The 13,330-nt window shown below is 35.7% G+C and overlaps 1 protein-coding gene across 1 annotated transcript in view; it reads left to right on the forward strand.

Annotated features, from left to right (window-relative positions):
* The window catches only part of astn2 (astrotactin 2), a 481,074-nt gene that overhangs the window by 251,421 nt on the left and 216,323 nt on the right, over positions 1 to 13,330 (forward strand). The window contains exon 7 of the mRNA XM_082170500.1: positions 1,347 to 1,514. Coding sequence (XP_082026626.1) covers positions 1,347 to 1,514 — 168 coding nt within the window. The remainder of the gene's footprint in view (positions 1 to 1,346; positions 1,515 to 13,330) is intronic.

Raw genomic sequence — 13,330 nt, forward strand, 5'->3', positions numbered from 1 at the left:
TTAAAAAAAAAAAAAAAAAAATGATATTAATATTTTCATATAACACAATATAATGTATTGTTACAAATATAAATATGTTAAATTATTATGGGATCTCCTTCAATGCAAAAAAAAAAAATATATATTAGCATATTTCAATGACAGTATATTGATTGAACACGAATGGATTGTTGTATTTAGCTAGACGTTGTTCTCGCTGCTTCTCCTCATATCGGCGTGTAAAGTTCAGGCACAAACGCTGGCACGCTGTGTTAAACCCCTGTGTCTCTGTGCAGCTTCTGGCAGGCGTCCACACGTCCCGCTCAGCCTCTGGTCTCGGGTTTAAGACGACAAAGAGGATTATGAAGCAGCAAAGCAATTTCATTTAAGTCGCCCTTATCTTTGGGAAGTGCTGAATTCACACATTAGCAGAACAGGACAGGTGCGGAGAGATGATGGACACAGAGAGAAGGGGGAACACATTTATAAACAGGGTTTAATTGTGCTTTGGGGAGAGATCTGAGCTTTGACAGCGATGTTATTGAAGTGCAGTGACATCCTACGTTGTGTCCGTTCTTATTCAGTGTTTGTGTGATGGAGGACTCATAAACACTAGTCTTAGTCACTGCAAGAGAGGCCTGGAGATCTTTAGATGTTTCAAGAGATTCTGACCTGGTTTTAATGTGAATTTAATGTTGGACAGTCACTTTATCCTCAAGTTTGAGCTCCATGTTCTCATTATATCATTATATATGAGCAATTAAAGCCTGATGCTTCAAATATGAAAGACAACAACAACAAAAAACATATGCAAACATGTACTTTTTTCAGTTTGTTCATTATGCCTGACAACTACACTGTATTATTATTATTTTTGTATTAAAAAAACATGATTTATAAGAAAATACAATTTCAGTCTTTCTACTTCAAAATGTCACTTTTAGTTCAAAGTGTTATTTGCAGTTTCTTTGTAATCACTGAAAAAAATGATTTGTCGAATTTAATTAAAAAAAATATGGTAAGTAACCACACAATTGATTTTAGCTACATTTAAACAATTAATGTACAACTTAATCAATTTTAGTTTAACTTAATGCATTTGTTTAAATGTAGCTAAAATCAATTGTGTGCAACCACTTACCATATTTTTTTTTAAATTAAATTCAACGAATCAATTTTTTCAGTGAATTGTTTGTGAAATTTACGAATGAAAATATTTTAAATGTAAATATTACACCATATTTTTTTTTTTTTTTTTTTTTTTTTTGTGTAGGACATGTTAGGAATGTGGTTATTGATGGTCATGTGCAAAGGATCTTAAGATGAATGTGAAACTTTTTCTTCTTTTCTTTTCTTTTTTGATATAGGAAGCAGTTTTGTAGTAAGCATGGGCAGTTATCTGGACATCTCCAACTGGTTAAATCCAGCCAAACTGACCCTGTACTACCAGACCAACACCTCTACCCAGTGGGTGAGAGATTACTGTGGTCAGCGGACGACTGACCCCTGTGAACAACTCTGTGACCAGGACACTGGTGAGTCAACACACACACGCACACACATTGGGTTTTCATGTTTTATGGGGACATTCCATAGACCTAATGATACTGTACAAACTGTATATTCTCTCCCCTTATACTTTCTGCATTTTTACATTTTCAAAAAGCATCACTTATTTATAAGCTGTTTTCCTCATGGGGACCAAAAAACTATTCCCCACAAGGACAACGATTTCGGATATTGCCATCTTTGTGGTACTATCCTGCTGAAGAAAGTGGGAAAAACAGCTAAACCACTGTAAAAAGTGGTAACCTGCAATTGTTACGTTAAAAAGAGCTGAGCTTACCCTTAAAGGGGTGGTATAATGCCCTTTTCACAAGATGTGAAATAATGTCCCAAGAGTGTGTATGTGAAGTTTTAGCTCAAAATACCCCACATATATTGTTATATAGCATGTTAGAACTGTCAATTCTTGAGGGTGAGCAAAAACGCACCGTTTTGTGTTTGTTCCTTTAAATGCAAATGAGCTGCTGCTCCCGGCACAGGGGGCGGAGCTACAAGAGCTTGCACTCACACACACATGCACTGAAAATGTCAAAAACTTTTAGCCTTTTATGTTCAAACCGGATTCAGACAATGATGGAGAGACTCCAGAAGAAGTGACAACATGTAGAAGCAACAGGACATTTCTGAATGGTTAGTTGATGAATTTATGTAGCTTATGTGTAGTTATCTTCTAGTCATTGATTAGCATATTCTGTCTTGATAATCTGTAAATCGTGTTCAGGGGGCGGGGTTTATGTAAATTCTAGGGTTGGTGATGTCACTAACCCGGGAGGAATGTGGTGTAGTCTCTACCAGCCGTTTGTTGTAGTTCTTAAAAAATTATTTCTTTAAAAGCAAATATCTCCCTTTGCTTTGAACTTTGAGCGTTGTAACTTTGCAGATGTTGTTTATGCTCAAACAGCAACATTACACACTAACTAAAGTTAGAAAAGTCAAATCATAATCAACCACGCCTTTAAATTTACTTTTGTTGGTGCAACCTAATATATTTAGGTTGATTATGTAATGTGAAATACAATTTTGATCTAATTTAATTTAGCCTGGTCATAGCTGGTTAAAGGAACCGTATGTAAGAAATGTATTTCAGTTAAAAGGGGATACACCGCTCTACAGTAATTTGAAAGCGATTGCAGTACCAGTTTTGGCCACAATCTTACATACGGTTCATTTAAGCATGCTGGTTTTAGACACTCTTTTAGATGACCAACCAGCTGAAACCATCTTTGCCAGGCTGGGAGACCAGTTTGACTAAATTAAACCAGCTACATCCAGATTAAACCAGCTAAGACCAGACGACCAGCTTAGGTGTTTGTTTGTTTGTTTGTTTGTTTGTTTTTTGTTTTTGTTTTCAGCAGGGCCGGCTTAACCCTGCTTAGCTTCAGTGTGAGTGCAGTCTAAAGCTCCAGGTTGAGAACTGTTGGCTGTTATAGAAGGTCTTCTCTAGTTTTCCAGTCGTCCAGAACACATGTTTTTTTTTTTTTTTTTTTTTTTTTTTTTTTTGTGTGTGTTTATTTTACAAGAGTAAAGGATATTGAAAAATGATTCAGCCATTTATATTGTATAGAAAGCTAGAAATTATATATTGTTTCTTCTTAAAATAAGCAATAAATAAATAAATATCTGCCAGTGTTAGAGAAGTGATCCAAAGTTACCATACATAATTTAACAGAATTAATAAAAAAAACAAAAATAAAATAAATTAAATGAAATGAAATTGGCCGTAAATTTCACAGATAATCACAAAGAAACTAATTTTCACATTGAATTAAATGTAAAATGTTTAAGTAGAAAGACTGAAATAGTAATTTATTGTAAGACATACTTCAATAATCTTTGTTTTATTTATAAGAAAATATGTTTTTATAGTTTGAAGTGGAATAACCAGAAAAAAATAAAATAAAATGAATTGTAGTAAGGTTAGGCTACAGCATCTGAGAAACAGATTCACCTTACAGTTATCATACATGCATTAAAAAAAGTTGCCATCTGACACACACACACACACACACACACACACACTTATGGGGAAACACATTTATTTGCTCATGACCTTCTGTGGTAATCCGTCGCTCAAGGTCTCAGTCAGGTTGAGTCGGTTTGCAGGGCGTGAGTTTGATAAGCGTGCCGATTCCTGGGGATCATGGGAATAACACAAGCCCTCTGTGACGTCTCAGGCCCAGGGCTTACGAGCCTCACGCTTGACATTTACAGTTATTGTCAAGGAATCTGTCTTTGTAGCTGCTCTTTTGCAATATGGTCAAGATCTGTAACACACGGTGCTCTTTAGACAGCGTATACAGTCAATTTGATTGTGACACAATGATTGACGAACACACAACATATCCCATAACAGCCTATTATTATTCACTGCCAAGACTGTGATTCTGTCACACTAGTCTCATGCTAAGACTTAAATGTCATGGTTATACATTTATAACAGTATTATAAAACAGCAAATTGTAAGTGCATATGCATGCACAAGTCTAAAATGTTTCCCATTTGTTTATACACACTGAAATTCAATTATTATCTGTGCTAATAAGCTGTATCTGTAGTTCAATCCACAATATTCCTTTCATTGTTTGGCCTCAGCCATTGTAAATGTCTTTGAATACAGCTCTAGTTCATCATATAGGTCTGTTGCCTGCATTTATTTTTAACAGCACAGCACCATGAAAGCTCCGATCTTTAAGCCAGTGTTCTGTGACCTGACATTTAGATGCATTATCTACCTCTTCTTTCTCTCTTTTAACTGGGCTTACTCCTAAAGAAAAGGAGGGGACAATATGAGTGGTTCTGTATAGGAGTAAACCTGTATCGGATTATATCTCTTCTGCTTTTAGCACATACTGTAAAAGCCGCATGAAATCACTAATGCACCGTCACTGGTGATGCATTAACACACCTGAATGAACATTAAAGATTAGATTCATAAATGTGAAGGTGAATCTGGAAAACCAAAAGGAACAGCAAGTTCGAAAAGTGCTGCATGTGCTAAACAAGGCGTTTGAAAGACGGAAATGAAAACCAAATGTTATTACCAAAGTGAAATACAATGTTATCTAAAAACACAGATAGTCTACAAAGATTTAATGGTATCACTTTATACTACGGTCCATTTGTTAACACTGGTTAAATGCAGCAATGAGCTATACATGCATATAATTACTGATGCCATAAATAATAAATTAATTGCTTTTATTCAGCAAGGGCACATTCAATTGATCAAAAGTGACAGTAAACACATTTATCATGTTACAAAATATTTCTATTTCAAGCAACTTCTGTTCTAGAGAACTTTCTATTCATTAAGAAATCCAAAAAAAAACAACAACATTTCAACATTGATAATAATCATAACTGTTTCTTGAGCCTCAAATCATCATATTAGAATGATTTCTGAAGGATCATGTGACACTGAAGACTGGAGTAATGATGCTGAAAATTCAGCTTTGATTTTAAATTGTAATAAAATGTCACTTTATTTTTTTATCAAATAAATGCATAAAAATCTGAATTATTCCAAGCTTTTATATATTTCAAGACTTGTTACCACTCTTTGTTAAAGTTGGTTGAATACCTTTAGTAGTGCTGTACTACTTATTATTATCATTACGGGTTGACGGTCTGACAAGGTGTGCCGTAGACTTCCGAATCGATCCGTGCAGGAATAGGAGTCTGGCAGAGGCGTGATGCGGGAGCACTTGAGGAGGCTGACTATCAGTCGGGACTGCAGCGTTCTGGATGAGCAGCTGAGCTTTGATTGCATACGCTGGAGGCTGGCCAGTAATCAGTTTCATTAGTCCAGACGAGGGCATTACTGTCCCATGTGCCACCACAGTCCTTGCCATCCTCCTCTGAGTGTTTCTGTTCCTGTACAGCACGATGCCTACAACACCAAGGTCATTGGTTTGATTGAACTGCAGCTCTGGTTGCCAATGTACTACTGTACAAAAAAAGTAATGGAGCACTTGCACTGAGCTTCGTGACGCACTTCTGTTTGGAAATAGTATGTCTCACTTATTTCCGGTTCTGTTCACTTTCAATGTACGGTGGTCAATAAGTTGAACAAACGCCACCTAAAATGAGTGTCCGCAATAAGATTTTGGCAATTTGTATTGACAGGAGTGTGATGTTACGAGTACATTAGTTTAAGAACTACATTACCCAGCATGCCACACTAGTTAGGAGCATGTGCAGAAGCCCGTCTAGCATGTGGCCCTGCGGGTAGCACTGTACTGTGGTGATGTGCAAGTTGTCTAGTAAAGATGAAAGACCATCTATCACGCCTCGTCTGCTTATTATATAACTAAGCAAAACAACACAAGGAGAAGGGATATTCTGATGTTTACTCTGTGCAGAATTTTCCAAACTCATTGAAACATGAAGTTTTAATCGAACCCAAGGCGATCTGAGAAAGCAGCGGGTGTTTAAAATAAACCATTATTTCACCAGTGTTCGTCTAAACTAGTGACCGCGGCGCTGAAGTGTGTGAGAACAGAGGAATAACATCAGTACGAACCACCAACATTTATTTATTTAGATTCAATATTTGAATCATTCTGTGTCATTTTTCAATGTCAATCTTTTCATTGTTTACATGTTTATGCCCAAAATGCTGTAATATTCAAAGTAGTTGACTGTCATTCTCCTCTACGCTGTGTGCGTTGATTAAATATCCTATTTAACATTGTTACAGGCACCGCGCGAGTATGCATCATTCATTCATTCATTCATTCATTCATTCATTCATTCATTCATTCATTCATTCATTCATTCATGCATTCATTCATTCATGCATTCATGCATTCATGCATTCATGCATTCATTCAACTATTTTAAAAGACTGGAATAAACACCAGCGCACACAAGCAATCCTTTTAATGGGGAATAGGAATTGGAATTGTTTTATTTGAAACAGGGACAATGCACAAATAAACATTAAACTTGTTAAACAAGAGAATATGTCTTGGGCCAGGTTATAGCAACAGTCAATTTGTAGTCAATTTCATTTACAGTTTTTTTTTTTTTAATCGCTTTGGTACTATTTTCACAAGTAAGGTGTACATTTTCAAAACTCTTAGTACAAAAATCCAAACTGATCACACTTGTAACACAGCTGGTCATTCTTTCAAAACCTGATCTCATGCTTTCATTACAGTTATACACTCTTCAGTCCACATAACCATAGTTTCAAACACAAGATTATTGTAATATGTAATGAGAACATTTGGTTTAATCACAGAAACACAACAGTATGATCTTCTTTCAGTTTAGTACTTTTAACAATCAGTTCATCCAACAGCAAACAATGCAAGATACATGTTTCAAATCACAGTTGTTGCTGAATGAATTACAGTAATACAGGCTATGCCACATTAGAAGTAATGGAATCCATAATGTTTGTAATAGTATCTATCCAGTGTGTTATCAAAAGCTGTGATGAAGCACAGCCATGAGGTTCTGTGCTAGAACAGAGTTTTTATTCGCTTTGGTACTATTTTCACAAGTTAGGTGTACATTTTCAAAACTTTTAGTGCTAATATCACAACAGATCATCAAAAGTGCACTTTTTTCAAACATTTCATCATGTTTTCAATTGTGTTAGTACAATACACAAAATTACAAAGTATCCTTTTCACAACACAAAATAAGTGTTTCATCTACATAAATGTTTCATTCACAGTCACTGCCTTTCATAAAGCTCTTACTATCAAACTTTTGATTTGCATCTCTTCTTGTTCAGTATAATACATTTGTCTATGATTTAATCCAAATGATCTTAATGTTTAATCAATTAATCCTTTGGTACACCTATAGATTTCTATAGATAGTGATTCTATACAGTTTCTATAGAACTTGTTTGCAATTTCTGATATGGATAACCAAATGTAATGAAATATTTTTACATAAGTGATTTATAGATAATAACCACCATGATGTTCAAAGTGTGTGCACACGCATGTGTGTGTGTGTGTGTGTGTGTGTGTGTGTGTGTGTGTGTGTGTGTGTGTGTGTGTGTGAGAGAGAGAGAGAGAGAGAGAGAGAGAGAGAGAGAGAGAGAGAGAGAGAGAGAGAGAGAGAGAGAGAGAGAGAGAGAGAGAGAGAGAGAGAAAGATACAGAGAAAATTGCCATTTGTGAAAATACTGTAAAGCAGAATAGAGTATAAGGGAGATGAAACAGTCAATGACTGTAAAACATCAGATTGATCAGAGATGCATCAGTAGAAGGGAGACAGACGGCATCAAATACAGCATTTTACTTCACCCTTCACCTGTAAAGGTTCACTATAGATTCAGTCAAATAGTCAAAATCATTTACTGTATTCATTGCCATCAAACTCTGTTCTAGCACAGAACCTCATGGCTGTGCTTCATCACAGCTTTTGATAACACACTGGATAGATACTATTACAAACATTATGGATTCCATTACTTCTAATGTGGCATAGCCTGTATTACTGTAATTCATTCAGCAACAACTGTGATTTGAAACATGTATCTTGCATTGTTTGCTGTTGGATGAACTGATTGTTAAAAGTACTAAACTGAAAGAAGATCATACTGTTGTGTTTCTGTGATTAAACCAAATGTTCTCATTACATATTACAATAATCTTGTGTTTGAAACTATGGTTATGTGGACTGAAAAGTGTATAACTGTAATGAAAGCATGAGATCAGGTTTTGAAAGAATGACTAGCTGTGTTACAAGTGTGATCAGTTTGGATTTTTGTACTAAGAGTTTTGAAAATGTACACCTTACTTGTGAAAATAGTACCAAAGCGAATAAAAAAAAACTGTAAATGATTTTGACTATTTGACTGAATCTATAGTGAACCTTTACAGATGAAGGTTGAGTTACAGTAATGTAACTACCATGTCTCTACCATGTTTACCGTATCACATGGCATACATACTGTAATGTAAAATGCTGTATTTGATGCCGTCTGTCTCCCTTCTACTGATGCATCTCTGATCAATCTGATGTTTTACAGTCATTAACTGTTTCCTCTCTCTTATACTCTATTCTGCTTTACAGTATTTTCACAAATGGCACATTTCTCTGTATCTTTCTCTCTCTCACACACACAGACACACACACTTTGAACATCATGGTGGTTATTATCTATAAATTACTTATGTAAAAATAATTCATTACATTTGGTTATCCATATCAGAAATTGCAAACAAGTTCTATAGAAACTGTGTATTGAATCAATATATATAGAAATCTATAGGTGTACCAAATGATTCATTGATTAACCATTAAGATAATTTGGATTAAATCATAGACAAATGTATTATACTGAACAAGAAGAGATGCAAATCAAAGGTTTGATAGTAAGAGCTTTATGAAAGGCAGTGATTGTGAATGAAACATTTATGTAGATGAAACACTTATTTTGTGTTGTGAAAAGGATACTTTGTGATTTTGAGTATTGTACTAACACAATTGAAAACATGATGAAATGTTTGAAAAAAGTGCACTTTTGATGATCTGTTGTGATATTAGCACTAAGAGTTTTGAAAATGTACACCTAACTTGTGAAAATAGTACCAAAGCGAATAAAAAAAACTGTAAAAATGTAAACCCAACATGTATGAAATGTCAGAAAGAGAAAAACACTGTTAATGAGAAGTCGAGCATATAGGACTGCGGCAGCTTAGTGCATACATATATTTAGCTATTTATTATTCAGAATGCACAGATGGAAAGAAAATATATTTATAGGAACATTTTAGCAGGCTCCAGATAATTAATACAGAGATCATTATTATATTTTAATCAATTGGCAGCCATAAAACAGTGATAATGTGCATTCTCATGTATGAATGTGCGCTGAACGCTGAAACCGGAAACTCCCAATATGTACTAACTAGAGCGTGGAAGTAGTTGTGCAAGTAGTCCGTTAGGATCTGGTGTTGCACTGTTTGTGTGTGCTTTATAGTTTCATGACGTCACTCACCACCCACCATTGGACTGATTTCACACATGCTTCACGACACAATCCCGCAGAACGTTCCCACAGCGTCAATCGACGCCGCGTGAGTTCCCGCTTCAGGGAACCAAGGATACAGTCGTAACCGAGGCGTTTTCCACCATGAATCCCACGATTAATTCAAAAATAAGCTGAAATAATGCAGGCTGACATCTTCAGCAGAAGCAAATACCATCGATTAACAACCTTGTAGCTCACAGTAGGTCTACCTTTACATTTTTATTAAGTTATCATTAAAAATTATTTTCCCTGTGGAGAAAATGAATGGAGTTTTTACTTCTGGAACCCAGCGCTCTATAACAGACCAGCTGGTAAAACTCTTGGATGTATTTTAGAGAGTCAGTGTTTTTAACTTCACCATTTTTTGAAAATCCAGAGTTTAATTGATCCTGATAAGTGTTCATTGTCACAATTATAAACCCAATTATAAACTCCCACAGTGTTTCCAATTGTGTGTGCCATGTGCATCAGAATGCTTTTCTTAAGTCAAGTCAAGTCAAGTTTATTTGTATAGCGCTTTTCACAATACAGATTGTATCAAAGCAGCTTCACAGTATTACATTTAAATAATACAACAAAGTTTGTTTCAAGAGGAATTTATTGATTGATAAAATTAAATTAAATATCCCCAAAATATCCCCAACTGAGCAAGCCAAAGGCAACAGTGGCAAGGAACCGAAAAACTCCATCAAGTGACCTAATGGTGTCCTAAAACTCCATCAGGTGACCTAATGGAGAAAAAAAAAAACCTTGGGAGAACCCAGGCTCAGTCGGGGGCCAGTTCTCCTCTGGCATTTATGAGCTAGAGGCCGGATTGTAGTTTGAACTGTGGGATTATATGAATGCCTGGCTGAAGAGATGCGACTTTAATCTAGTTTTAAACTGGGAGAGCGAGTCTGAGCAACGAACAGTATCAGGAAGACTATTCCAGAGTGTTGGAGCCAAATGTGAAAATGCTCTCCCTCCTTTGGTGGTTCTGAATATCCTAGGTATGACCAAAAGCCTTGAATTTAGTGATCTTAAAGAGCGCGATGGATTATAGGGCGATAGAAGATCCGTTAAATAGACTGGAGCTAAGCCGTTTAGGGCTTTATAAGTCAGTAGCAATACCTTGTAATTAATACGGAACTTTATAGGTAACCAATGCAGTGATGATAAAATCGGTGTTATATGATCATATTTTCTTGATCTCTTAAGAACTCTAGCGGCGGCATTTTGGACTAACTGTAGCTTGTTTATTGAGGATGCAGGACAACCAGCTAATAAGGCATTACAGTAATCCAGTCTCGAGGTCATGAATGCATGAACTAACTTTTCTGCATCAGAAACTGATAGCATATTACGTAGCTTAGCAATGTTTCTAAGGTGGAAAAAGGCTGTTTTTGTAACATATGAAATATGATTTTCAAAAGACAGGTTGCAATCGAGTATAACACCCAGGTCTTTTACTGTAGAGGATAAAGTAACAGGACATCCTATGATGTTAAAGTTATATTGTGCGAGGTTTTGTGGGCGGTTTTTTGAACCGATAAGTATTACCTCTGTCTTGTCTGGATTTAATAAAAGAAAATTACGCGTCATCCAATCTTTTATATCTTTAACACACTCTGTCAATTTGGAAAATTTAGCGTTTTCATCCGGCCTTGATGAAATATATATTTGAGTGTCATCAGCATAACAATGGAAACTAATTCCATGTTTCCTTATAATATTTCCAAGTGGCATCATATATATTGAAAATAACAGAGGGTCTAACACAGATCCCTGCGGCACTCCATAGTTTACTGGAGTTATGATCGATTTTTCTCCATTTAAATAGACAAAATGGTAGCGGTCAGATAGGTATGATTTGAAGCAGCTTAGTGCTTGTCCTTGAACACCAGTATAATTTTGTAGTCGATCTAAGAGTATTGTGTGATCTATAGTATCGAACGCAGCACTAAGATCGAGTAAAACTAGTATTGAGATACAGCCTTGGTCAGAAGCTAAAAGTAAATCATTTGTGATTTTAACAAGCGCAGTTTCAGTGCTATGATGCGGTCTGAATCCAGACTTAAACTTTTCATAGATATCATTTTGTTGCAAGAAAGAGCCCAGTTGAGCGGACACCACTTTTTCTAATATTTTAGACATAAATGGAAGATTTGAAATGGGTCTATAATTTGCTAGATTATTATGATCTAATTGTGGTTTCTTAATGAGAGGTTTTATAACTGCCAGTTTAAATGTTCTTGGAACATGACCTAGAGATAAAGATGAGTTAATAATATTGAGGAGAGGCTCTTCCACTACAGGTAACACTTCTTTCAGTAGTTTAGTTGGTATAGGATCTAATAAACATGTTGTTGTTTTAGATGAAGTGATAAGTTTATTTAACTCTTTTTGTTCTATAGTTGTAAAGCACTGTAATTGTTCTTGTGGGGTGATAATTGAAGCTGAATTATAAGGCGCGATTGAAGATTGAACGTTTACAATTGTGGTTCTGATGCTTTCTATTTTCTCAGTGAAGAAGTTCATGAAATCATTACTACTTAACTCTAACGGGATATTTTGTTCGGGTGACGTCTGTTTATTTGTTAGTCTAGCCACGGTGTTAAATAAAAACCTTGGATTGTTTTGGTTGTTTTCTATTAGTTTGCGGAGGTGCTCAGCCCTGGCCGCTTTTAGGGCCTTTTTATAACGTGACACACTGTCTTTCCACGCGATTCTAAAGACCTCTAAATTAGTTTGTTTCCATTTACGCTCTAAAATACGGGTTTCTCTCTTTAAAACATGCGTAGTATTGTTATACCATGGTGCTTTATTTTTCTCTCTGACCTTTTTTAATTTAATAGGTGCAACCACATCCAATGTTCTAGAGAGAATGGTGCTCATAGTGCTAGTTAGTTCTTCTAGTTCATCTGTTTGTTTGGGTTCAGGCAGCAGCTGAGACAGATTAGATAAGCAATTTGAGAAATTATCTATGGTGGATGGAAGGATTGTTCTGCCTGGTTGATAACGCGACGCCGCATGACATATTACAGCAGTACGTAATATGCAAGTTACCATGTAGTGATCAGTGACTTCATCACTTTGTGGAATGATATCTATATCGGTTGGATCGGTTCCATGTGATATAATTAAATCGAGTGTTTGATTAAGACGATGTGTTGGTCCGGTGACGTTTTGCTTGACCCCAAATGAATTTAATAAATCTGTAAACGCAGCTCCTAACGCATCATTTGGATTATCTACGTGTATGTTAAAATCTCCAACAATTAATGCTTTATCGACATTGACTAATAGGTCTGAGAGAAAATCTGCAAACTCTTTTAGGAAATCAGCGTAAGGCCCTGGCGGTCTATATACGGTAGCCAAGGCTAGAGATAATATATGTTTTTCTAACATCTAAGAGCGTAACATTTAGTACAAGTACTTCAAATGAAATAAACTTATAACCCGTTTTCTGAGTAACATTTAGAATATCTCTATAAATGGTTGCAACACCTCCGCCACGACCAATCAGACGGGGCTCATGCTTATAACAGTATCCAGGAGGAGTAGACTCATTAATACCGAAATAATCATTTGGTTGAAGCCAGGTTTCAGTAAGGCAAAGTACATCGAAGCTATTATCTGTGACTATTTCATTTACAATAACTGCCTTAGGTGTGAGTGATCTAATGTTTAGAAGACCTAGCTTTAGAAATAGTTTTTGTTTACTAATAGCAACATTTTCTGTTTTAATAACAATTAGATTTTTCCTAGATCCTGCATTAGATTTATTATTTGATCTCACTAAACG

This window comes from Leuciscus leuciscus, assembly GCF_965113295.1.
Source record: "Leuciscus leuciscus genome assembly, chromosome: 5".
Lineage (NCBI taxonomy): Eukaryota > Metazoa > Chordata > Actinopteri > Cypriniformes > Leuciscidae > Leuciscus > Leuciscus leuciscus.